The 26,831-nt window shown below is 46.6% G+C and overlaps 2 protein-coding genes across 10 annotated transcripts in view; both read right to left on the bottom strand.

Moving 5' to 3' along the window:
- ST3GAL3 (ST3 beta-galactoside alpha-2,3-sialyltransferase 3) overlaps positions 1-18,432 on the bottom strand; it is a 179,128-nt gene extending 160,696 nt beyond the window's left edge. For 5 of the 7 annotated variants that reach the window (XM_081818281.1, XM_081818288.1, XM_081818284.1 and 2 more), the window contains exon 1: positions 18,296-18,432. The gene's annotated coding sequence lies outside the window, so the exon portion shown is untranslated. Of the gene's footprint in view, positions 1-12,611; positions 12,631-18,295 lie in introns of those variants that run through there. The other 2 variants (XM_081818286.1, XM_081818282.1) reach the window with 2 other exon arrangements.
- Positions 18,433-20,599: 2,167 nt separating this feature from the next.
- Positions 20,600-26,831, bottom strand: part of KDM4A (lysine demethylase 4A) — a 44,364-nt gene continuing 38,132 nt past the window's right edge. For all 3 annotated transcript variants that reach the window (XM_081818270.1, XM_081818268.1, XM_081818269.1), the window contains exons 19-22: positions 26,271-26,441; positions 22,365-22,484; positions 21,994-22,086; positions 20,600-21,862 (exon numbers count right to left, since the gene is read on the bottom strand). In XM_081818270.1, coding sequence (XP_081674396.1) covers positions 21,722-21,862; positions 21,994-22,086; positions 22,365-22,484; positions 26,271-26,441 — 525 coding nt within the window. In that variant the 3' untranslated portion in view covers positions 20,600-21,721. The remainder of the gene's footprint in view (positions 21,863-21,993; positions 22,087-22,364; positions 22,485-26,270; positions 26,442-26,831) is intronic.

Below are 26,831 nucleotides of genomic sequence, written 5' to 3'. Positions count from 1 at the left end.
CAAAATCTATAAAATATCTAAAAATAAACAGGAGGAAATGGGCAAGATTTTCACCAATGGACATAAGAGATCTGAATAAATAAAGACACACAATAGGCTCCTAAGTGAGAAGTTTCAACATTGGAAATATTTCAGTTCTCTATAAATCCAGTCTGACTCCAGTCAAAACCCATGGTTTTGTGGGTTTTTTTTTTTTTAACTTAAATCTAAAGTTAATCTGAAGACTTTCTGCCCAAGAAGAGCCCAGAAATTTTTTTAAATAAAAAATGAGATGAGGATGTGCCTTACCAGATATCAAAACTGACTCAAAGCTGTTAATTCTTTTTTTTTTTTTTTAAGATTTTATTTATTTGCGAGAGAGAGAATGAGAGACAGAGAGCATGAGAGGGAGGAGGGTCAGAGGGAGAAGCAGACTCTCCACTGAGCAGGGAGCCCGATGCGGGACTCGATCCCGGGACTCCAGGATCATGACCTGAGCCGAAGGCAGTCGCTTAACCGACTGAGCCACCCAGGCGCCCCAAAGCTGTTAATTCTTAAGATAGATGGGTACTGGCACAGGAAAAGACAAATAGGTCAGTAGAACAGAGAGCAGAGTCTACAAATGAGCTCTCAGAAGAGAAAGAGATACACACATATACATATATAAATGAATTTACTTTATCTATCTATACATGAATTTATTCCCTGATAAGCATATAAATTTCATAAAGAAAAAAACCATGATAGGATACACAGCTAACTGCTGATGTGGTTGTCTCCAGGAAACAGGATGAAACAATGGGAAGTACTTTTCCCTTTATATACTTCTAAGTTAAATTTGTTTGTTGTAAAGTCACAAGTATTACCGCTATACTTTTTTTAAGATTTATTTATTTGAGAGAGAGAGAGCATGAGCCAGAGGGGCAGAGGGAGAGGGAGAGAGAATCTTAAGCAGATTCCACACTCAGTGCAGAGCCTGACGTGGAACTTGATCTCACAACCCTGAGATCATGACCTGAGCGGAAACCAAGAGTCGGACGCTTAACTGACTGAGCCACCAGGCGCCCCATACCTCTATAATTTTTTAATATTAAAAAAAAATCAAACAACACATTGTAGAAATATAAACTAGTAGACTCTTCCAGGAGCAACTGGGCAATAGCTACTGAAATTTACAACATTCACGCACCTCGACCCAGCATTTCTATTTCGGTGACTTTTTCCTACAGCAACATTCCAACAAATACTTTACAAGATACGTACCTGAATATTCATTAGCCACACTCATTATAAGAACAAAATACTAGGAAAAAATTCAAATGTCCATCAATAGGAAACCAAACAAATGAATTATGGCACGTCTACGCAGTGACATCTAGATCAGTGGGGTCATGGCAGGAAACAGATGGCACACGCAAAGGGATTAACCAAAGGAAGTTAACCATGGGGTTTTTTATAGCTGTGTGATCAGAGTTAAAGGAACCGACCAGGGGTGGTGAAGCATCCAGGGACTCTCAACAGTAGGAAGCTACTCCTGCCTTCGAGGTGAAAGAGCAAGAAACAGAAAGGTGTCCCTGGAAAAGAGAGGCCAGCCATCAGGAGCGGTGCTAAGGAGCACACAGCGGCTCCTGGAGCCCCAGCAAGGGGCGGAGGGGCTGAGAAAGGCTCTGACTTCTCTCATCACTCGCCCTCTGATCCCTGTCAGTGTCTTTTATCAGCTGATTCCAACTGGAAGCCAGAGGGCAAGGAAGCCGAGATGATGCCATTCTTCGAGGTCAGATACCAGCACAGAGGGTACAATGGATAATGGATCAATGAGGGCAGGAGGATAACACGTATAGAGTATGAGGTACCGGTGAGATAGAATGAGGCACAGCTGTACGTCCTGACATGGGAAAGGCGTCTAGTCTACACTGCTAAATGAAAAATAATCTAGTTGTAGAAGAGTAATGTACATGTACGTATGGCCACACGCTGGTGATAACAAACAAGGGCGACAGCAATACTGAAAATTAAGGTTACGTATTCAGTACATACTTAATATGCACCAAACTGTAGACGATGTCTATCTCCGAAAAGTGGAGGGGGGTGTTTTTCACAATCTACTTATTAGTATATTTATTTTTAATTTTAATTTTTATATTTATGCACATAACAAAGTTTTCAAATTGAAACAGAAATTAGAGACTTGCAATTCCAGCAACACAAAGGACCATGTATCCCAGCCGGTGCTCCCAGTGAAAACAAATTTAAGGTAGAAGCAGCCTGCCTACAAAAGGCAGGTGGCTGGGCGCCTGGGTGGCTCAGTCGTTAAGCGTCTGCCTTCGGCTCAGGTCATGATCCCCGGGTCGTGGGATCGAGCCCCGCGTCGGGCTCCCTGCTCAGCGGGAAGCCTGCTTCTCGCTCTCCCACTCCCCCTGCTTGTGTTCCTGCTCTCGCTGTCTCCCTCTCTGTCAAATAAAAAAAAAAAAAAAAAAAAAGGCAGGTGGCTGTTGGAAAGCCTTTCCTTTCCAAAGGCAGCTGGTCCCAGCCCCTCCCCCGTCTTCCTGTCCTGAATGCAGATCTGATACCTGCACTGCCACGGCCACACAGTGACCACAACCCGAAGCCCCGGCAGACGCACGACCACGGGCCATCGGTCAGTCAACAGATTTGCCCGTCCACTGAGCAAATATCACGGTGAGAAGACGGAACTGATCACCTACTTTACTTCTATCTTTTCCATTACGGAAAAGGATCTTCAAATGAAGAGGTGGAACAAACACCCAAAGAGGAAAGTGATTTCCAAAAGTGGATGGCATACAGAGAAGTAAGAGCTTAAAATAAGTCAAAACCTTCAAGATAAGGAAAAGAACTCAAGATTCTGAAAGAGATAAAATTTCAAACTCACTGCTAGGACAAATGCTTGAGGCTGTGGGGGGGAACCGGTCTCACACACTGCTTGGTGGTGGGAAGGACTGGGCCATGTTTAATGAAATTACACATGCTTTTGCCCTTTATCCCAATAATCTCACTTTTAAGAAACTATCCCAAGGGCGCCTGGGTGGCTCAGTCAGTTGAGCATCCTATTCTTGATCTTGGCTCAGGTCATGATCTCAGGGTCGTGGGATCGAGCCCCGCATTGGGCTCTGCCCTCAACACAGTCTGCTTGATTTTCACCTCTGAAACCCTTCTTGAATCCATCCGTCCCTCCATCTTCACTAACACCATCCCATTTCAAGTCACTGTAATCTTTGGCCTGGACTCCTACTACAGCCCTCTGGTTAGCCTCCCATACTCATTCTTGATCCTCTCCGACTCATTCTCCACACAGCAGCCGATGTGAATTTATCTCACTCCCAGGCTTAAACTTTTCACAAATATCCCACTATCCATAGGGTAAGGGCCCAAATCCCTTAACGGGGCCTGTAAGGCTCGGTGTGCTCGGCGTGCTCTGGCCCCTGCCCGCCTCTTTCCATGTCTCTTACCATCTCCTACACCTCACCCCGATGGGTCCGCGACACTGACCATCTTTCAGTGTTTCCCAGTCCCCACGCTCTCTCCCGAGGTCAGGCTGACGCTGTCCTGACCCTCCCATGTCATCTCACCAGCTCCCACTCAGCCTCAAATCCTCAGCTTCAAGGTTAATTCCGCAGAGACACTTCACCCATCTCCATACTTCAGGTTAGGTCTCCCTGTTATAAATTGCCACAGCAGCTGTTTATCCTCATCCCAGTATGCAAGGCACTTAGAATCTTACGAGTATTTACAGTAATTTGTTTAACATTTATATTCTGGCTACTCCGGGCAGGGAGCACGTCTACTTTGTTCACCACTCTATCCCTGGCAGGTATTCAAGAACGATCTGTTCACTGACTGAATATTCAGTCAGTTACAGTATGCTCAAAAAAAGGGACAAAAGGGGGGCACCTGGGTGGCTCAGATGGTTAAGGGTCTGCCTCCGGCTCAGGTCATGATCCCAGGTCCTGGGATCGAGTTTCGCATCGGGCTTCCTGCTAGGCAGGGAGCCTGCTTCTCCCTCTGCCTCTGCCTCTCTCTCTCTCTCTGACTCTCATGAATAAATAAATATATTTTTTTAAAAAGGGACAAAAGGTATATAATGCTAGGTTATTTTAATTTAGCCATAAAAAGAAAATTATATAAAAATCTGAGTTCACTGAAACAAACTGCACCAAACTCCTGTCATTTCTAAAACAGCCTACAATATGGTTATTTTCTGAACTATACCTGGCAACAATTTTTAGTCTAAAATGGCAGAATTTTGCTGACCTTCAAATATCAGCCATACTGGATATAAACTCATGTAGGACAAAAGTATGCAGAGCAAAAACCACAAAGCATTTCCTGAGCATGTCTTCTGTGAATATTTTTGAGGCAAGCTAATTAGAAGTTATCATATACCGTACTTTTTTTTTTTTAAAGATTTTATTTTTATTTATTTATTTGAGAGAGAGAATGAGAGACAGAGAGCACGAGAGGGAAGAGGGTCAGAGGGAGAAGCAGACCCCCCGCTGAGCAGGGAGCCCAATGTGGGACTTGATCCCGGGACTCCAGGATCATGACCTGAGCCGAAGGCAGTCGCTTAACCAACTGAGCCACCCAGACGCCCCTACCGTACTATTTATTATCCAGTTTCCCAAAAAAAGTTACTGAAAAGCTCATCAATTTTTTAACAAACATTTTTGCTGAATGCACACCTCCTATTCAGACGTTATGCATGACTAGGCAGATTTATGTAGTTAATTAATATGCAATATGTTAAATTATTCTATGCAAAGGAACCATGCATTTTCTAATTGCAGGGTAAGTTAACAGTGTTAATATTCATATAGCACTTACTGTGGACCAACCACAGTTCTAAGAGTTTTGAACAATTTAACTCACTGAATCTTCTCACCAATCCTATGAGGTTATCGTTCCCATTACATACAGAAAAAACTGAGGCACAGAGAGGTTGAATTATCTTAAGATCACAGAGCTAGTAAATGGCAAAGCCAGGATTCAAATCCCAATGATCTGGCTTCAGTCACATAACTTTTTTCATCTGAAGAGGTGCTAGAGTATATCAAAACAACAATAAAAAGAAATCAGTACAGGATCTAAACAAAAATGCTGCAACACAGTGGAAGAAAGGAATGGGGAGGGCTGGGGCAAAACATGGTAGATGAAGACCACAGGACAGAAAAAATGTGGTTACAGAACAGATAAAGATCATTAACAGAGATTACCCCAATTCCACCCACTCCCAAATGGCTCTATAAAACAAGACCTAACTAAGAGCAGACATGAAAGGGAGAGCTCAGGGAAAAAATACTAAGACAACGCCACTTTTCTGAATAAAGTAAAATGAGCATTCAGGAAGACTGTACAAAGAAAAATAACACCATCACAGAAATGAAAGCCTCAGCAGTAGACAACAAAGTGGTCACTGCTAAAAAGACATTAAGAATCATGAAAGCAACGGTGGGGGCGCCTCGCTGACTCAGGGGGTGGAGTGTGCGGCTCTTGATCTCGGGATTTGAGCCCCATATTGGGTGTAGAGCTTACTTTAAAAAAGTAAAATTGGAAGGGAGGGAGGGAGGGAGAAAATGATGGTGGATTTAAAAAAAGCAAGATAAAATGAAAAAGAATAAGGGCACCTGGGTGGCTCAGCCAATTAAATGTCTGCCTTCCCTTCAGCTCAGGTCATGATCCTCCCTCTCCCCCATCCCTCGCCCCTCCCCCGCTCTCTCTCTCAAATAAATAAAATCTTTTAAAAAAAATGAAAAAGAATAAAAAGTGCAAAAGGATTACTAAAACATGCTGCAATAGTAGCCATAGGAGATCCAGCGTAAGCATAACTGGTGTCTGAAAAAGAGAACCGGGCAAACAGAACAGAAAAAGATATGTAAAAATGGACTAGAGTGAGCTGGGCTGAGGGCGAGTTGGCCCAAAGATACAGTGTCCTGGCTTCTCCAAACCACAGCAGGGCTAGGGGCAAGGATAACCTTGGGACCCCCCCAAAGGGAATTAAAAAGCTAGGGGGAAGCTGAGGTCCCGATGACTCCTGCGTGGGTTACAGATTTACTGCCTTTCAGCTCCACTGTCGCCCTGTTTGGTTGCTCGGTCAAGATGGGTCTGCACCCATGAAGTAGTTTTCTTTGCCGCTTGGCATGATATTGAGCTCTGTCAGTAGAAGGTGCTGAAGAGCCACTGCAGGAGGACGAAGGGGTTTTGTTTCTGGGTTCCGGTGTGTTCCTCCGGGTAGGCTCCTATAGCCCACCTGGCTTGTCCAGTGCCCGGCTATGAGCCGTGAACAGTAGCAGCCAACAGCTGCCCTCAACACCCCTCTTGGGCAGTTTTGCAGCAGAGTGAGACCCCTCTGTGCAAACAGCTTCCCCCCAACACCCCAGAAGGCTGATTTCCAGCCAATCCCACCATGCAGCACCACAGTAACTCATTTGCAACCCAGTGAGCCATGGTCATGTCCACTACACCCCGAAGTCTGGATCTCAGCCTGCGCCAGGTGTGGGGTAGACTGGGGGGTTCTTCATTTAGCACCCTCTCTCAGCCCCGGGGTGCTGGTTACTCCTTACATGTGCTACATCTATATTCTTCTGGAGTTCTCTTTACTTCTTTAGAAAAGCTTTACTGAGGTATCCTTCAGATACCATACTATTCACCCATTCAAAGGAGACATTTCAGTGCTTCTGGTATTTTCACACAGTTGGGCAAACATTACCACAATCAATTTTAGAACATTTCCGTTACTCCAAAATGATATCCTGCACCCCTGAGCTGCCCAACCTCCTGCCCAACCTCCCATTCTCTGAGCCCTAAGCAACCACTAATCTACTTTCTGTTCTACAGAATAAGCAAATGTTTATAGACATTTCATATATAAGGAATCATACAATATGTGGTCCTTGGTGACAGGTTCCTTTCACCTAGCCTGATGTTTTCAAGGTTCACATATGTTGTAGCATGGATCAGTACTGCATTTCTTTTTAGCGCCAAATAACATTCCATCATATGAACATAAATCACATTTTATTTGTCCAATTACCAGTTGATGGACGTTTGGGTTGTTTCCACTTTTTGGCACAATGATGCTTCTAGGAACACTGATGTACAAGTTTTTTTTTTTAAGATTTTATTTATTTATTTGACAGAGAGAGACACAGCGAGAGAGGGAACACAAGCAGGGGGAGTGGGAGAGGGAGAAGGAGAAGCAGGCTTCCCGCTGAACAGGGAGCCCGATGCGGGGCTCGATCCCAGGACCCTGGGATCATGACCTGAGCCGAAGGCAGACGCTTAACCGACTGAACCACCCAGGCGCCCATGATGTACAAGTTTTTACATGGACATAAATTTTAATTTCTCTTGGGTACATACCTAGAGAAGGACTTGGGTACGCCTACGAGTGATACATACCTGGGTCACGTGGTAACTCTCTACACCGAACTGTTTGAGGAAATGCCAGCTGTACCATTTTACGTTTCCATCAGCAATGCATGAGAGTTCTGATTTCTCCACACCCGTGCCAACACTAGTGATTATCTGTCTTTTTGATTATAGCTGTCCTAGTGGGTGTAAACCAAGCAAATGGAACAACATATATATATAAATATATACTATAAATTATAAGTATATAATATATAAATATATATAACATACATATATATATATATGCAAAAATGGATAATCAGAGAGACCTGGGGTGAGGCTAAGTGTCTCATTCTGGTTTTGCTTTGTATTCCCCTGATGGCTAATGGTGTTGAGCATCCTTCCATGTGCTTATTTCTTTACTTCTTACTAGCTGAGCTCATGTTACTCCAAATCCCTGTTATAGTTAATAATTCTTACATTAAAGTGTACCTGCTCAAAATACCATGTGGTTTCTCTCTCCTGACTGGACCCAGACTCCTGTAACACAGGTGGTCAATGACTTTCTAAGTAGAAATTAGATATCCACCAAAGTTATAAAAATACAAGACAGAAGCTGAAAGCTGAAAAATGTTTTGTCTCTGATCAGATGCTCCCTTCAGAAGTAGCTGAGGAAAAGCCAGGTTGGGGGGAGTGTGGGGTGGGGTGTGGAGGGATCCAAGGGAATACAACTTTCAGTTCATCTTTGTTTTTACCCAAAAAACAAACAAGCAAACAAAATGACCCTTTCTGAATAGGAGCTGTTAAGGTTTGGTTTTAAGGGGGTTTTGGTTAATGGTGTTTTAATGGTGTTCGGGGGACAAGGTTGTAGACATGATGTTTTATTTGGAAAAGGTAAATTCTATGTGTAAGATTAAAAATGCTGAATACAATCAGTCTTGAGAAAATTCAACTGGAATGTGTGAAAACATGACCCTCCTTTGCCTGGGCCAACTGAGATCAAAGGGTGGGGGCTGGTGTTGAAAGGGGCTGGGAGATGGCCATGTGTCCAGAAAACCAGACACAGAGAACTGTAGCCTGAGAGCAGTCAGGAACCACAGTCACACATGGGCATGCACAGCAGTGCTCCAGTGAAGCCTGCCGGCCCGTCTGCCAGCAGCCCAGCTGCGTGCCTTGTGTGGGCACAGAACATGGAGCAAAACCATAAAAACATGCCTGGGAATTTAAAAACTTTAAATTCAAGATACTGTTTTCTCTGGTGAAGAGGGAAAGAGACTAGGGAAAAATACATAGGGGGCATTTACTGGAAATGTAGCATTCTATTTCTCGAAGCAAAACAAAACAAAACCCTGAAGCGATATGGCATATTAAACTTAGTGACGGGGCACCTGGAAGGCTCAGTTGGTTAAGCGTCCAACTTTCGGTTTTGGTTCAGGTCATGATCTCAGGGTTGTGGGACTGAGCCCCATGTGGGGCTCCGCACTCAGTGCAGAGTCTGCTTAAGACTCTTTCTCCCTGGGGCGCCTGGCTGGCTCAGTCGTTAGGCATCTGCCTTCAGCTCGGGTCGTGGTCCCAGGGTCCTGGGATGGAGCCCCGTGTCGGGCTCCCTGCTCGGCTGGAAGCCTGCTTCTCCCTCCCCCGCTCCCCCTGCTTGTGTTCCCTCTCTCTCTCTCTGTCAAATGGATAAATAAAATCTTTTTTAAAAATAAATTAATTAAAAAAAAAACAGAAAGACTCTCCCTCTCTGCCCCTCCCTGCCGCACATGCACACACACAGTCTCTCTCTCTAATAAATAATAAAATATGGGATAAATGTTCCCTTTCATTGCTGTTATTTGAGACTCTAAATGTCTTAGGCCTATGTAGTAGTTCCATATTCTTTATCTGCCCATGTCTTTAACATATATATAATATTACATATTTTATATATATTAACATATAAATAGATAACATACTAGCCTAATGTATATAACATCCATTGTAACATATGTCCAGGCAGAAGCCATTATTAGGCACCTGAGTACAACAGTAGGAGCACAGTGCAGTACCTGCCCTCGAGAGCAGTGTGATGCAAGCAGAGTATAAACAACATCATGAGATGATGGAAATTAACAACCATCTGCAACATTTAGGAAAAGCTTCAGCAAAGAAGGTGAAGCAGTAAAAGTGTAGGAGAGGCATTAGATGCCGTGCTAAAGAATCTGAAATCCATCCCATTGGCAATAAAGAACCACTAGGGGATTAAGAGACATGACAGTCAAATCTGTAGTTTAGGAAGATCACTGGAGTAGCGGGATGGAGCACAGCCTGGAGAAGACTAAGCCAAGAGCAGGACGAGGCCACTGCAACAGCTCAGACCCTTTGCCTTCAGAGAGGATGGACATCTCAGAGGGTACTCGGCATGATGCACCATGGCACAGAAAGGAAACAAAACTCTTCTTGATAAACACTTCTGGTATTTAGCCTCAACTGACATTCACACAATCCCTCTGTCAAATGTCTCGTGGCACATGAGGCTCAGGAAGAATCCTCAGGGAGTGTGAAATCCCACAGCACGGAGGAGACGGGCACCATCATTTGCTCACCCGCTTTGGGATGTAGTGCAGTTTATGCTTTACAGAATGACATGAATGTGGCTAATCTCCTAAGAACTGAATCTTTTAAATAGGATCATAACCAAATGTGACAATGAGATGGTGAGTAACCACAAAATCTTAAACCTCAAAGCAGTTTTCTAAGCATTGTTTGGCCGAGGACGTATAAGATTTCTAGAACTAGGGGTGCCTGGCTGGCTCAGTCAGTGGAGCACACAACTCTTGATCTCGGGGCTGTGAGTTCGAGCCCCACGTTGCGTGTAGAGATTACTTAAAAATAAAATCTTTAGGGGTGTCTGGGTGGCTCAGTCAGTTAAGTGTCGGACTCCTTATCTCAGCCCAGGTCTCGAGCTCAGGATTGTAAGCTCAAGCCCAGGGCTCCACACTGGGCGTAGAGCCTACATAAAAAATAAATAAATAAAAAATAAAATAAAATCTAAAAAAAAAAAACCACAAAAAACGATTTCTAGACCTAAAAGAGCAGTTGTATATTTTTCTTTTAGAAAAATACTGGTGTTCCAAGTTTGCTGACCATTACTGGCAATGGCAAGTATCCGTTAGCAGTATGGTACTTAAGCAGTTATTCCAAAAATATTCACAACTGTTCTTTCAAGATAAAGGACATGTCTTAACCAAAGCTAGAAACTAGGTACTTTTTTAAAAGAAACTATGTTGAGTGCATTTTGAAAACTGATGTTTGGGGGACTCCAAAAGTCGGTTCAGTGTCGGACTCTTGATTTCAGCTTAGGTCATGATCTCAGGTTGTGAGATGGAGCCTCACATTGTGCTCCACACTGGGCGTGGGGCCTGCTTAAGATGCTCTCTCTCTCTCCCTCTGCCCCTCACCCCCTCTCTCTAAAACAAAATAAAAAACAAAAACTGATGTTTGGTAGTGTTTCCATCTTATTTCATTTTGTTGCCAAAAAGATATAAAAGTGTCATGTATAGGGGTGCCTGGGTGGCTCAGTTGTTGGGCACCTGCCTTCGGCTCAGGTCATGGTCCCAGGGTCCTGGGAGCGAGCCCCGCATCGGGCTCCCTGCTCAGCGGGGAGCCTGCTTCTCCCTCTCCCACTCCCCCTGCTTGTGTTCCCTCTCTCGCTGTGTCTCTCTCTGTCAAATAATTAAATAAAATCTTTTTTAAAAAATAAAATAAAATAAAAAACTCACTGGTAGGGCACCTGGCTGGGTCAGTCCAAAGAGCATGTGACTACTGATCTCAGGGAGTGAGTCTGAGCCCCACACTGGGTGTAGAGATTACTTAAATTAATTAATTAATTAAGGGAAAAAAACTTAGCCATAGAATTTTCTTTTCCTTTTTTAAAAAGATTTCCTATTTTTTAAAAGATTTTATTTATTTATTTGACAGAGAGAGATCAAGAGCGCACACAAGCAGGGGGAGCGGCAGGCAGAGGGAGAAGCAGGCTCCCCTCTGAAGAGGGAGCCCGACGTGGGGCTCGATCCCAGGACCCTGGGATCATGACCTGAGCCGAAGGCAGACGCTTAACCAACTGAGCCACTCAGGCGCTCCTTTTCTTTTTTAATAAAAACTTTTAAGTAATCTCTACACACAACGTGGGGCTTGAACTCACAACCCGAAAATCAAAAATCACACACTCCACCAACCGAGCCAGCCAGGTGCCCGTCATAGAATTTTTAACCCTTTCAACATATTTCAAACAAAAGGTTTCAGTGGGTTTTTAAGTCATGTCAAAAATACATAAACATGCCATCTTTCATTATTTTGTAAGAAAGCTGACGTCAAGGAAAAGGGGAAATGTACTGAGGTGTAGACAAATAATGGTAAGACAAGAAGACAGTAGATGACATTTAATCAGAGCAACATATATTAAGTTGTACAGGAGCTCAGAGGGGAGGAACTCCCGTCAACCAGGATGACCAGGGAGGAATCTAATGGAAAACAAATCTGATTAAAGCCCCATTATCATCTTTAAAACCATGCTCAGAAGAAGACTGAAGAGGAGAAGCACTTCAGGGGGAAGCAGTCAACGAGGCCAGGCCCAAGAAGTACGCAGTCCGGTCGCACATGCAGTGTGCCTGTTACAGTAACACCGGGGCAGGAGCGTGTGCACTTGTGGGTGAGGGCGGGGAACAGCTGAAGAGCCATATATAATTTGCTGGCATTTAAAGAATGTGTACGTTAGTATGATATCCGTATCAGTCCTTCCCTTCTTGATCTCAGAATAATTCCCCATGCCTACCACTCCCAGACCAGCATTCACTAACCACTTAAGATGTACAAACATAACCACAATGTGGGCAGTGGCTATCTCAAGACAGTGGGATCGAAGGCTTATGAGCACCTACTATGAACCAGGTAATATCCTAAACGTTAGAAGTCTTAAAACTGTTATTTTTATTATAAGAGGTCCCTTATGTTATCTAATAGCGCCAGGCTTTCTATTTGCTTGAATTCCCAGAGCAGCAACCTTGCAAGATAGGGATTTTTTACCCCACTTTACATATTTGGAAACCAACAAGATACAAGGGGTTTTGGAGCTTGCCCAAGGTCATACTGCAGAAACTAGGGAAACCTTGATGGAAATCCTGGTCTGCAGACCCCTGTCCATGGTGCTCTTCTCCACCCCTGGGAAGGACCCCGACTACCCAGTCACATCACCGCCCTTGTCTAACTGGTGCCCTCCCCACACTCACCTCACTCTCATCTCTCCCCAGACATCAACATCCTTGTGTAGCAGGCACAGGACCACGGCTGCAAACCCCAGAACTTCCCCTGTCAGGGAAATGGGGTATTCACTCCTCCACCTCCTTCACACGCAGTCACCTTAATAAGAAACAAAGCTGATTTCCTACCTTTAAATCCTTCAGTGGCTCCTAATCACCTGCAGGATAAAGCTCTGACTCCTGAACTCACAAAGCCTTTGCAAGCTGCCTTTCGCAGCCTCCACACACTCCCTTTTCTCTCCTGCCACTCAAGTGTCCTCAGGATGTAACCACACTCTCTCGTGTTTCTAGGCCATTACACACATTGTTTCCTGTCAGAAAGCCTTTCAAACCCACATCCACCCAGCTAATAACTAGCGATTCTCCAAGACCTAGGTTAGGTGTAAACTTTTCTGGAAAACCGTTATGTATAATCCCAGTGTGATACCAGGTCTCATTTTGGAGATCTCACAGGACCCTCAAAACACAGCCCTTGTGACAATGTATTTTAACTGCTGGCTTACTGGCTTCCGGTCCTACCAGACTATAGGCTCCTTTAGGCCAGGGACATCCCTTTCTTATTTACAACGCCATGATCCTGGCACAGGGCCTTGCACACAGCACCTGCTCAGTAAATATTTGGGGGATGACTGGAGTGCCTCGTGTGATGGGAGACACAGACATACCCACAACTAAGTAAAATAAAATACGACAAATGTGAAAATAAGAAAGGTGTGGTAAGAATGCTATCCAAGGGGGGCGCCTGGGTGGCTCAGTCGTTAAGCGTCTGCCTTCGGCTCAGGTCATGATCCCAGGGTCCTGGGATCGAGCCCCGCATCGGGCTCCCTGCTCAGCGGGAAGCCTGCTTCTCCCTCTCCCACTCCCCCTGCTTGTGTTCCCTCTCTCGCTGTGTCTCTCTCTCTCAAATAAATAAATAAAATCTTTGAAAAAAAAAAAAAAGAATGCTATCCAAGGAAAGGAAAAAAAGGTAAGAAAACCTAGGGAACCCTTCTACTTACATTCCTGGGCTTTCTCAAAGTTTTTTTTCAAACCCTGATGCTGCTGCTCCTGGTGATGTTCATGAACATGAGTGCTTACTCTGAAACAGGTGCTATGCAAAGCGTTTTACATAAACCAACTCTTCTGATTAGCCCTATGCATTGAAAACACCCTATGCACTTTACTGATAACCTCAGGCTCAAGAAGACACTTGCTCAATGTCAGACAATTAGTGGCAGAGACAAGATTTCAACCCAGATCTTGTCTCCTGAACCATGGCTCCAAACAGCACTCCATGTTTCTATTCTTTTTCAAAAGTGAAATCTCAGGGTGCCTGGGTGGCTCAGTCGATTGAGCATCCAACTCTTGGTTTCAGCTCAGGTCATGGTCAGGAGATCCAGCCCCAATTCGGGTTCTGCACTCAGTGTGGAGTCTGCTTGAGATTGTCTGCCCCTCCCCCTTCTCTCTCTCTCTCTCTCAAATAAATAAAATCTTAAAAAAAAAAAAAAAGTGAAATCTCCTCCCCAAATACCAAAGTTTGATGGCCTCAAGGAAACCCAATAAAACCAACATTAAACTAAGATTCCTTCTTAGTTTAATTATACAAGTGAAAATGTACCTCCAGTTATTTCACTCTTCCTGGCTAAATAACTTGAATATAATTTAACTTTTTGGGGGATGCCTCAGGACCTTTCCTGTGTTCACTACTGAGGGCACTGTAAAACAGTGATGCCCTTGGCACGTCTCTGCTGGGACTAGGGTACACCAGCCTGCCCTTGTACCAGCAGCCCCGGCCTGTAGGCATGTACAGTGCCTGTTATGGAGTCCTAACTTCCCAACCCACCCTCCTCCCATGCCTAGTTAGAGATCCTATTTCTTGCTACTGTCAATATGCTCGTCTCTAGCAGGCCATCTGATTTTGCTACCTCCAATCTTCTATGGACTGTGGTACTCATAAAAGATGTAATAGTCCCTCATGTTGCCCACCAATTAGATCTGGCTCTTTGCTTTCCAGGCACATGCTAAGGTTGCAATTCCCTGCTCTTTTTTTTTTTTTTTTTAAGATTTTATTTATTTATTATTTGAGAGAGAGAGAGCGTGCATAGAGGAGGAGCAGAGGGGGAGGGACAAGGAGACTCTACGTTGAGCACAGAGCCCGATGCAGGGCTCAATCCCACGACCCTGAGAGCATGCATGACCTGAGCTGAAATCAAGAGTCGGACACTTAACCAACTGAGCCACCCAGGTGCCCCTCCCTCCTCTTCTTTAAAGTTAGGTATGGGGTGCCTGGGTGGCTCAGTTGGTTAAGCGACTGCCTTCGGCTCAGGTCATGATCCTGGAGTCCCAGGATCGAGTCCCGCATCGGGCTCCCTGCTCAGCAGGGAGTCTGCTTCTCCCTCTGACCCTCCTCCCTCTCATGCTCTCTCTCTATCATTCTCTCTCTCTCTCAATAAATAAATAAAAATCTTTTAAAAATAAATAAATAAATAAATAAAGTTAGGTATGGCCATGTGACTTGCCTTAGCTGATGAAATGTGAAACGAAAGTGACACGTGCCATCTGGGGACCGTGCCCCCTAACCACCTTCTTTCACTCAATCAAAATGACCATCGAAACACTATGTTCAGATGGAGTTTCCATCAGCCTGGGTCCCTGACTGACTGTGAGGAGCACAGTTCCCTGCGCACTCATGCTAATGAGAAATCAACTTTTGTTCTGTTAAGCCACTTAAGTCTTAATGGATTTTTGTTAATGCAGCCTAATCCAAGTTACCCAGATGAATACATCAGATCATCAAATCTCTTTTTTTTTTAAAGATTTTATTTTTAAGTAATCTCTACATCCAACGTGGGGCTCGAACTCACAACCCAGAGATCAAGAGTCACGTGCTCCACTGATGAGCCAGCCAGGTGACCCTCATCAGATCTCTTAGTAAGGAATTCTCTCACACAAATAACTTTCTTTACAGATTTTAAGATGAACATTTTGTTTGTACAAAGAATTTTCTTTGCATCCATCTTGGTTCAAAGCTATGTTCAATACAAAACACACCTGTCAAGTACCTACTGTATACAAAACACTGTGCTAGATGATGAAGACAGTCTATGTCTTGAAAAAGTTTCAGTCTTAGGTTGACAATTGCGCCAAAAAGGCAGACTCTAGTGTTATAATGGTTTAAAGGAGAGACAAGTCCCATCTAGATGGAAAGGAAAGTTTCACAAAGAAAGTTCCATATCACATGGCCCTGAACATGGGTAAGAACCAACAATTAGAGATTCAAGGGGGTCATTTAAGATAGAAAAAGCAACATAAGCAAAGATATGGAGCACAAACAGCAAAGCACAAAGAGCAAATAGTTCTTCTGACCTGGAAAATAGTAAAATCTAAGGGAATGGCAAGAAATGAGTTTACCCATAGTGTCTCTGCCAGGCTGATCTGTGCTAAATTCAACAGACAACGGGGACCTGTTAAAAGTCTTGACTGGGTAAGTGAGATAAGAAAAAAAAATATTGGGGGGGTTTCCGCAATAATTCAAGGGCATGGTATCAATGACCCCAAATAAGCCTGATGACAGTAGAAATGGAAAGCAGCAGATGCCAAAAATAGTGCAGAGGTCTAACAGCAAGACCTGGCAACCAAGTGAACACAGGGGAGAGAAGGAAGGCAAGAGGGCATCTCGAGGTGCAGATCCTGAGTAGCCACAAGGACTGTCAGTCCACGCAGCTGAGATTAATCAGAAAAGTAACAAGAACCAACAAAGTGCTACTGTATATTTTTCTAATGGCTAGCTGAAGTAAATGCTACTACCTGTTCATCCTTTGCTCTGCCTAAGACAGTTACTTCTCCACTTTTTTTTTTTTAAGATTTTATTTATTTATTTGACAGAGACAAAGTGAGAGAAGGAACACAAGCAGGGGGAGTGGGAGAGGGAGAAGCAGGCTTCCCGCGGAGCAGGGAGCCTAATGTGGGGCTCGATCCCAGGACCCTGGGATCATGACCTGAGCCGAAGGCAGACGCTTAACGACTGAGCCACCCAGGCGCCCCAGTTACTTCTCCATTTGATGTGACCCACCTACCTTCTTTATACAAACTTACCTCCCAGTTTCTCCAACAAGAACCCCCTGGATTCACCCATGAGCATTTCAGGTTCTCCCCTGCCCACCCTGACCATCCTCACTTTCTCATTTCCTCCCTTCTTCTTCTTCATCCCCCAGGCCTACCCAGTCATGGCTCAAGGCAAGCCTCAGCTTCCCTGTGAAACCTTCCTCAAACACATGGGTTTCTCCTTTTCCCAGACTCTCCTACCTATTGTCTAGGAATTCTAGAGACAGTATCATCAGTTATCAGTGTCCTGTGTGCCCTGTATTCCCACAACTATCTCCTAGGCTGATCAGAACAAGTCTCTCACATGACAGGTCTTCAGTTTCCCCACATTCTTACTGCCTTTGTACATAATATGTACTCATTAGACACTTCATTGATGATCCAAAGTCAATTGCTCTAAGAACATGCACATCTTATTCCCTCTTTAATAACTTACTTTTATTAAACCACGACTACACATTTAGACATGCAAAATGGTGAGATTCATCACTTAATACTTCAAGATGTCTTTGAGTGAAGAATCTTTCATCTTAGGAGCTGCTATTGCCTTAAGAGGTGATTTGAAAACACCATTTGGTCCTTTTGACTTTTAGGTACACCAAACAGTTCAACGATCATCACTCTAAGGTGATTTGAACTGAGAAATAACCTAATTTTCCATGAGGACTATTTTACTTTCAGGAACCTAATAAGTGCTTTCGTTCTACCTTCAAGTTCAACTAGGTATAGCATAGACAACTCAAACTATATCCACAAAAAAGTTCCCAGTTTTTACAAAATAACAGCTGCTTTCACCGGTCTCTCTCTCTCAACTACCTACTATGATTTAATTCACACGTTCCACTCCTTCCTCATTTGTGAGGGAAGCGCAAACAGAAATGAAGTTTATTGAGGAATCATTAAAATGAGCAGTGGTAAAAAAGAAATCCAAAACATTCGTGGGACACCATCCTCCCCCAAACCTGCTCTCATCACGAAGATATTTCGTCTTGCAAGCAAAATCCCCGAATTAACAATGAGTAGAAGTGCCAGAAGGAAAGGAAGCCAGAGAGGCGTCCTTCGCCCATCAAACTGACCCGGTCCCCTGAACGTCTAGATGCGAGTAGAGCAGTAAGCAATGACAACCGCTACCCAGTGCGCTGCAGATTCCCGCTCAAGCTTTCCCTGGACTTTTCCTTCCTCTTCCCACAGCGGAGGCCCGCTCGCCGGTCCCTCCTCTGCGCCAAGGTGCGCAGCGCTGCGGGGTCTCGCACGCAGGTGACCTCACACCGCGCGGCCCGGGTCCAGCCGTCCTCCCCCGAGGCCTGGCTGCCCACCCCTCCCCCTTTCCCGGGTGAGGTCGCCCGGGGGCCGCGCTCCGGGCCCGAGCCCCCAGTCCGAGCCGGACCTCATTGCTCGGGGGAGGGGGGGCGGGGGCAGCTAGGCCATGCCCCCACCCTCCCTTCCCCAGCGCGAGCGGCCAGGCTCCGCGCCCCGCCGGGACCGGGGGCGGCCGGGGAGGGGAGGGGCGGCGCGGCCACCGTTAGCCGCGGTGGCTGCCGCGCCCCGACGCGCGCACGACGGGCCCTTACCGCAGCGGAGAGGGAGGCAGCGGGGAGGCGGCACCCGGCCCGACGCGGGCGGGAAGGCGGAGGCCAGGGTGCAGGCGGCCGCGACAGCCGCGGGGGAGCCCGGCGGGCGCCCACGACGCGGTGGGCTGCATGGGCGCCGCCATAGTGGGGACGCAGCGGCGGGCGGAGCGCGCGGCCGCGACCCGAGGACGGCGCGACCACCAATCCCGCTCTCCGCCTCAGCGCCCTCGCCGGGGGTCGGGCATCCGCGGCCAATGGGGCCGCGGGAGCCGGGCGGGGCGCCGGGCTGACCAATGCAGAGCTGCGCTGCGGGCAGCTGGCGAGCGCAAGCTCGCGGAGGCCCAATAGGCACGGGCACCCCCAGTTCCCCGACCCGCCCACCCCACCCTCCGCGGGGACCTGGGCTGCAGGCGGTGCGGAGCCGCGTCGGGCCGAGCCCGCCCAGCCTGCAGGTCAGCGCGGACGCCTCGCCTCGGCTTCCCGGAGCACATCCGCCGCCTGAAGCAATCCTCCCCCGGCTTCACGCCCGGGAGACGGACATCTGATGCCCGCGGGCGTGACCCAGCCCCTCGGGAGCCTGTTTCCTCGCGGGAGCGGATGCAGGGTGGCCACGGTCATTCCATAAGGGCCGCAGCTGCCGCCGGGAGCCCGGCTGAGCACCGCCAATGGGCTCCCTGAGGCCCAAGGTTTGGGGGCCTCTACGGGCTGGGCGACCCTGCCCGATCCTATGGCATGTAAGGGGACAGGGTTCCCTGCTGTCCTGCCCATTTCAGTGTGGCAGAAAATGTTTAGTCCGGGCACAGGAGCACTCGCCCTTTTCGGCTCCCGAGGTCCCAGCTCTCTCCCACCCTACCTCATTCCCGCAACTGAGCACCGGCATCCACCTGGGGCACAATTTGAAACGTGATACCACCGATGGGATGGACAGAAGGGAGAAGGTACGGTCAGGCTGCGATCCTTGGTTGCCAACCCAGAGATGCTACCTTAAGAAAGGAGGGCAGTTTGCCCTGACAAAAAGGCTTCCCTGGAGTGCGTCCTCTAGGGCCTGGGCCTGACTGCACTGGCAGGCAGTGAGGAAGAAAACCAACGACCTGTTCTGTCGGATTTGAGCAAGCCTCATCACTAAACTTCGATTTCCCCAGAGTTACTACTTTAGCCAAAATTCAAAGTGCAGAATTTCTAGAAAAAGTCAGCTGTTAGAGCTCTGCTGGGGTTAGTCCAGGCACCTCAGCCCTGCAGGTCCTTCACCAGGGATGCAGATGGACATGGTGGGGTCCGTGAGAGGTAGCAGGGCCTGGGACCCTGCCAGTCTAGAGAAGTGTTCCTTCCCGTCAAAGATATGTGCTCCCAGGGCTCAACAATCCATTAAGGCCTGGTCCCACCTCATCTCCCAAATGAATTCTTGGATGCTGGACAAAAAAGTCAACTTCCCTTTCTTGGCCCCAGGAGGGAGTTGGCATAGAAAAGTATCTTTGAAAGCTGCTGCACCTCCCTTCCCCCCGCCTCCCCCCAATCAGACACCAGGTAGCAACCACCTCCCAAACCCCAGGATACAAAGAAGCATTGAGAATTGCTGAGCTGACCCAAGCCTCTCTGGCATCTGTACAGGGCCATGAAACAAGTGCCTGGTCATCCAAGGGCCAGCTGAAACAGCTCTGCTGTGACCCAGTCCCGCACCTAGTCACCGGCCCCTCCCTGCCCTGCTGCTGCTCCATCCTCAACCACCTATATATACCCCAGGAACCCACCAGACGAAGGGACCGGATATTCCTCCAGGTAAGTTTCTCACCAACTACAGGCAACCCAGAGTAGCTTCAAGACCCCACTGGATCCCACCGGGGGTCGAGTCCCTTGCTCTTAAACCACCGTTATGCTGGTTCCACAATTTGCATGGAACACAGATAATATGAACTTAGACCAGCTCCATGAAGACAATCAAGTGCAGCAGAAGTGAGACCAAACCCCGTTTGACTGTGAAAGTGGTCTGGTCCTCCATCTCCTTCCCATCCCTAAGGCAAAGGAAGCAAAACAAGGTGCTCATAGCCCCAGGTGCCTCTGCCTCCCATGTGTCACCTTGCTTGGTCTAACACACAGCCACAGGACCAGGACTTGACAAGGAACCCATCGCTTTTAGGACAGCTTCCTGGATCCTGCCTGAGTCTTCTTAAAATACCTGGCCCTGCTCCAGAACTTATGACTAGATACACCCCCAGCCTGACCCTGAGCCACTCAGGCTCCTTGGGGCAGACACAACCAATCCTCTGCTCAACACATTTTATTGCTAAGGACAAGGTGATGCACCAGTTTTCAAAATAATTTGGTTTATAGCGTTCATACGTAACAAAAAACAGGGAAGTATTATAAATCTGATTCTTGTATACACAGGGTATAGGTGTGAAGCCCTCCAATCCTGGGCCCAGGCAAACAAATTCATGAGGAGCAAAAACCTGTTTAACCCCTTCAGTGTTGCCCTCCAGTCCCACCCCCACCCCCAAATCAGCTCCCTCCCACCCCCAGACCAGGGACATATCTAAGCCTGCCCCTGGTCTCCAGTGGCCCCAATTCATCTTAACCCTCCCAGCCCCTGCATGATTGCAATTTTCTGTTGACAGAATCACCCACCAGGCTCTGCCTGCTTCCATCATTAAGAACCCCCTTCAGGGTATTCCCCACCCACACCCTCTAATACTGTGCCATGGAGGCTCTATGCCTAGACTGATACGGGCACATACCCATGTTATCCCCATCTCCTCCTTCAAGACAGGATAAGGAGGTGCATTAACTCCTTCACATCTCAATACTGCAGCTTTGCCAGCTTCCCCTGAGGCAATTCCAGGGACAGACAGATGCCACACCCATCTCCAGCCAACCCCCAGGAGCCTTTACTCAGCTGAGGGCAGAATTTCACATTTTGTTTGCCCTGGACAGGCAAGGAAGAAAGTAAAGGCCAGGGGCTGGCAGACGCTGGTCCAGACCAAACATACACACACGCGCACACGCACGCACGCACACACATACACGCGCACGCACACACATAAATACAAAAGAGGGAGGGAGTAAGCACCAGCACCTCTGCCTAGTTGGTGCAGGTGATTGTTAGGAAGCTAAGTCCTAGGCAACCAGCCCAGCCAGCAGAGTCGACCCCACTGCAGACCAGGGCCAGTGCGGCCCCAGCATTGCAATGCTCAGCCCTTCAGCGGGGAGACAGGCGGCTGCTGCCACGTGTCCAAGAAAGGCTGTCCTTCCACTACAGCGGAATGCGACGGGGAGCGGGGGCGTGAGAAGACGATGGGGTCGGTTATTCCATTCCTTTTCATTTTACAACTTCACTTTCAGAGACTTCAGAGTTCCAAGTGTCTGCTGTGCTGTGGAACCCCAGAGTGCTCTCGCCGTGATGGCTGGGCACCTGTTGGCCCAGGGAAGCACCTACTCCATGATGGCTCGGTATAGCGCAGGCTCGATGTAATCTTCCCGGTATCTTGAGTTGATCACTCGTTGCCGTTTCTTTTCCTGCTTAACCTCCTTCTCCGTGAAAATCTCATTGAAGCGCATGTCTGAGGCTACAGACTATAGAAGAATAAGCAGGCCAAATGAGCACTTTGTGGCCAACCACCCCAAAGAAAGAACAAAAGGACACACCCTTGCCTTGTTCCCTCCCTCCCAGGCGGGAACCAAGGGCACACAGAAAACACACTCACCAGTCTGGACTTGACTCTCTTGGGAAGCTCTTCATCCAGAGTGTACACGTCATCTCTCTTAACCACAAGCTGTGAGCCATCCTCAAACTCCACCTACCAAGTAAACAAAGACCTTTGGCTAAGACCCTGACTCCCTGGTCCACTGTGCACAGTGGCAATTTCCTGCCATCACAGGAAGGATCCAGTACACTGAAGGAAGGACTGCCAAATCTGAACCCACCTCTGGCAGACGGGACACGGGGCAGCCCCAAGTTCTGAAAGGGTTAATACTAACCGGTGAGCTCTCCCAAGAGCAAAGATTCGCCTCTAGCCAAAGAGGAAACACTGAATAATCAAGTACTCCCCAGCCCCCAACAAAAACCTCTGGCTACCTGGTACATCTGGATGGGGTGGGAGGCCACAAATTTGGCTCCGTAGACTTGGCCATCTGTCCATCTCACTTGGACCACTTCGCCTTCAGCAGGAGGACCCAACTGGAGACAGTCCTGACTCTGAGGAAACAGAAAGGGAGAAGAGTGAAAGGAAGATCCCTTTGAGCACAGGGGTTACCACCATCTACTTAGGGAAGAATAAACCAGGACAAATTCCTGCTCAGACATCCAAGCAAGGCAGGCCCCCTCTGGGCTAAAAGATACGATAGTTAAAGACCTGCCTGCTGAGTCAAAGTCTGCCTGGTATCTCTGCTCCTGATGCACTGAGATGACAGAAAAGAGGAGCCATAATAAACTTAGAGTAAACTTAATAAACACGGTGCCAAGATCAAGAATCCTTCTCGAATTCCTTTAACTGTCCCACTAAAGATCAAAGGACAGGGCTCTGCCCTGAATACTAGAATGAGGATTTCAGAGTACTATTTTTTTTTTTTTAAATGTTACCTTCATTTTTTATTTTTTTAAAGATTTTATTTATTTATTTGAGAGAGAGCACGAGAGGGGGGAGGGTCAGAGGGAGAAGCAGACTCCCTGCCGAGCAGGGAGCCCGATGCAGGACTCGATCCAGGGACTCCAGGATCATGACCTGAGCCGAAGGCAGTCGCTTAACCAACTGAGCCACCCAGGCGCCCTCAGAGTACTATTAAAAACATCATTAGCGGGGCGCCTGGGTGGCTCAGTTGGTTAAGCGACTGCCTTCGGCTCAGGTCATGATCCCAGGGTCCTGGGATCGAGTCCCGCATCGGGCTCCCTGCTCAGCGGGAAGCCTGCTTCTCCCTCTCCCACTCCCCCTGCTTGTGTTCCTGCTCTCGCTGTCTCTGTCTCTGTCAAATAAATAAATAAAATCTTTAAAAAAAAAAAAAACATCATTAGCCTCCTTCTCTGTGTTGACCTTTGCAGCAATGGTGTAAAATCTCTAATAGGTAAAACTGCTTGTACCGTAGCGCAAGGCAGCGGCTCCAAGCATTACCAGTTGTTATTGTATTCTTCACCACTGTGCACTCATAATTTAGCGGGAAAAAAAAAAAAAAGAAAGAAAAATCTTGATGAAGCAGAAAAACTTTTTTTAAACCTTAGTCCTTGAGTACATGTAAGTACTCAAAGATGGACACTTTGGCTGCATGCTGAAGGACAATGGTTACCTTGAAAAGCACTGTGTAACTGAATTGTGAGCTGCTTTTATCATGGGACACCAGCTTTATTTGAAAAATTGGCTGACAGACAAACTATGGTTATTCAGACTTTAGTATTGGCAGACATCCTCTTGGAAAGGAATGAAATAAGCCTGTCACTTCAAGGAAAATAAATGATAGTGCTGCCAATAATAAAACTTAAGCTTTTAGAAAAATCAGAACTTCAGAAAAGTTGTATCACCACAATAAGCTTGAAGCTTTGCCAAATTTAAAGATATTTCTGAGGGGCACCAGGCAGGCTCAGCAGCTGTAGCATGACTCTTGATCTCGGGGTTGTGGGTTCGAGCCCCACGCTGGGTGTAGATTACTTTTTAAAAAAATCATTTAAATAAATAAACAAAGATATTTCTGAGAATAGTGGTACTAATAAATGTGTTTTTTGATACTGTATAATGAAAATTTAACATTTGGAAGATCTGCATAGCCCAATGCATGAGTACCTTCTAAATAACCAATGTACGGTGTTACAAAATTATGCATAGGTCAAGACTCATTCTCAGTGCAAGATATGCCAGTGGATTTTAATGTAACAGAGCGTGCAAAGTTTACTGACCTACTTTCAGATACCACCCTGCAACTAACTTTTAAGAAATCACTACTCATTGGGGCGCCTGGGTGGCTCAGTTGGTTAAGCAACTGCCTTTGGCTCAGGTCATGATCCCGGAGTCCTGGGATCAAGTCCCACATCGGGCTCCCGGCTCAGCGGGGAGCCTGCTTCTCCCTCTGACCCTCTCCCCTCTCATGCTGTTTCTCTCTCTCTCTCTCTTTCTCTCAAATAAATAAATAAATAAAATCTTAAAAAAAAAAAAAAGAAATCACTACTCATTGACTTTTGGTGTAGTAACAAAGAATAATCACAATGGTATGAAAGACTATTAAAAGACGCCTCCCCTTTCCATTTACTACAGAACTGCGTGAGGCTGAATTTTCTTCCCAATACTTTAACCAAAACAATATATCACAATGGATTGAATGAAGATATAACATTAAAGAGATTTGCAGAATTTGGGGTGCCTGGCTGGCTCAGTCGGTAGAGCACACAACTCAATCTCAGGGTCTTGAGTTTGAGCCCCATACTGGGTGTAAAGATTACTTACAAATAAATAAAATCTTAAAAACTAATAAAGAGATTTGCAGAACTGTAGAAAAATGGCATTCTTCCCACTAATATTGTTTTAAAATGGGTATCTTTCAATTAAAAAACCCAGATTAGGGCGCCTGGGTGGCTCAGTTGGTTAAGCGACTGCCTTCGGCTCAGGTCATGATCCTGGAGTCCCTGGATCAAGTTCCGCATCGGGCTCCCTGCTCGGCAGGGAGTCTGCTTCTCCCTCTGACCCTCCCCCCTCTCATGTGCTCTCTCTCATTCTCTCTCAAATAAATGAATAAAATCTTTAAAAAAAAAAACAAAAACAAAAAAACCCAGATTATTATTATTTTTTTTTTTTTTAAGATTTTACTTATTTATTTGACACAGAAAGAGAAAGCACCAGCAGGGGGAGCGGCAAGCAGAAGGGGAGGGAGAAGGAGGCTCCCCACCAAGCAGGGAGCCCCGATGCAGGGCTCAATCCCAGGACCCTGGGATCATGACCTGAGCCGAAGGCAGACACTTAACCAACTGAGCCACCCAGGCACCCCATAAAAAAACCCAGACTATTTTAAATCAATTAATCTCCATTTTAATTTCCAGTAAACGCTGATAGACATTACCCACAAAAAAAAAACTCTGTGGGGTCCTCAGGAACTTTTAGAAAACAGAGTCCTGAGATCACGGATCTGTAAATTAGAGATACCATCACCTGCTTCTCAGAACTGGTATGAGAAGTGAGAGACACCTGACATGAAGCACTTTGTATAGGGCCTGGTATACTAGAAAAGCTTAGTAAATTATAGCTATTCTGTTGCCACAAATACTATTAACATCATCTTTACTATGACTTCAGTCTACCTTAGAACTAATGAATGTGCTTTTAGCAACTAGGTTGCTAATGCGGCATAAAGGTGGGAAATACTGGATTTGATAAAGGCAGAAAAAAGTGGCTTCATCCCTCTACCCTGGTGCTTAGTCTAACACACGAAAAGGCAGAGTAAGGGTAAGGGAAACTTGAACTAAGTCCTGCATACTAAGCCAGGAAACCTAGAAGTGGGTGTGTCTGGTGTCAATAACACAAGCAGGCCAGGGATTATCTCCAAGTAGTTTCTACTCCGCCCCAAAGCCTTCACCTGTAAATAACCAAAAGCAAATTCCATGTCTACTAAGAGGGCACGATAGGAGAGTTGGGTAATTCTCCAAAATTACACAGCTACTAATAAGCAAAGGAGCTGGTACTGGCACACTGGTCAGATTCCACTGCCTGGGCTCTTGCACTGCATTACAACACCTTTCAAGGGTGGTTTAGACTGAAGAAGCACGTTGCCAAGTACTGCAGAAAACATGGATTCTTATGAGCTTCTCGAGGAAGCAGAATAGCCTATCAGCAGCACACAATTTTCTTCATAAGGAAAGACCAATACAAATGCTTCTTTCTGTTGAGGGAAAGACTGATGGGACTTTGGGCCTGGCTAGAAATGGCAGGCAGGCCCACAGTCAGTCCGCCAGCCAGACCTAGAAACACCCCCATCCCAGACTGCCCAAGCAGCTCCTTGCAGACATTACCACTATGTCCTCAGGATACAGATTGTCGCTGAAGGAACCATCATCAAAGTTGACTTCATAGAAGGTCTCAGTGGTGAGCCTGACCACCTCACACTGGTAGAAGCGCCCATTCTTGTGCTTGCTAATGACCTTCTGGCCCGCTGTGATGCTCTGCAAGGCCCCCTTGGCACGCTGGAAAAAACAGGGGCTGCGGTTACTCCCACATGCAGTTGACAGGACTGGAAAATGGGGACCAAGATCAATTGGTTTTTCTTTCTCAGGGAGAGACGAGCATGGGAATGGAAAAGTAAAAAGGACTAGGGGATGGGAGGTGAACCAGGTCTTTCCACACCCCAGCAGGGATGCTGCAAGAAACTAGCATCCTGGGCGCCTGGGTGGCTCAGTTGGTTAAGCGACTGCCTTCGGCTCAGGTCATGATCCCAGGGTCCTGGGATCGAGTCCCACATCGGGCTCCCTGCTCTGCGGGGAGCCTGCTTCTCCCTCTCCCCCTCCCCCTGCTGGTGTTCCCTCTCTCGCTGTGTCTCTCTCTGTCAAATAAATAAATAAAATCTTTAAAAAAAA

The sequence above is a fragment of the Leptonychotes weddellii genome, chromosome 4, assembly GCF_054177405.1.
Source record: "Leptonychotes weddellii isolate Sample4059 chromosome 4, ASM5417740v2, whole genome shotgun sequence".
Taxonomy (NCBI): Eukaryota; Metazoa; Chordata; class Mammalia; order Carnivora; family Phocidae; genus Leptonychotes; species Leptonychotes weddellii.
This window is presented reverse-complemented; position numbering and strand designations above follow the sequence as displayed.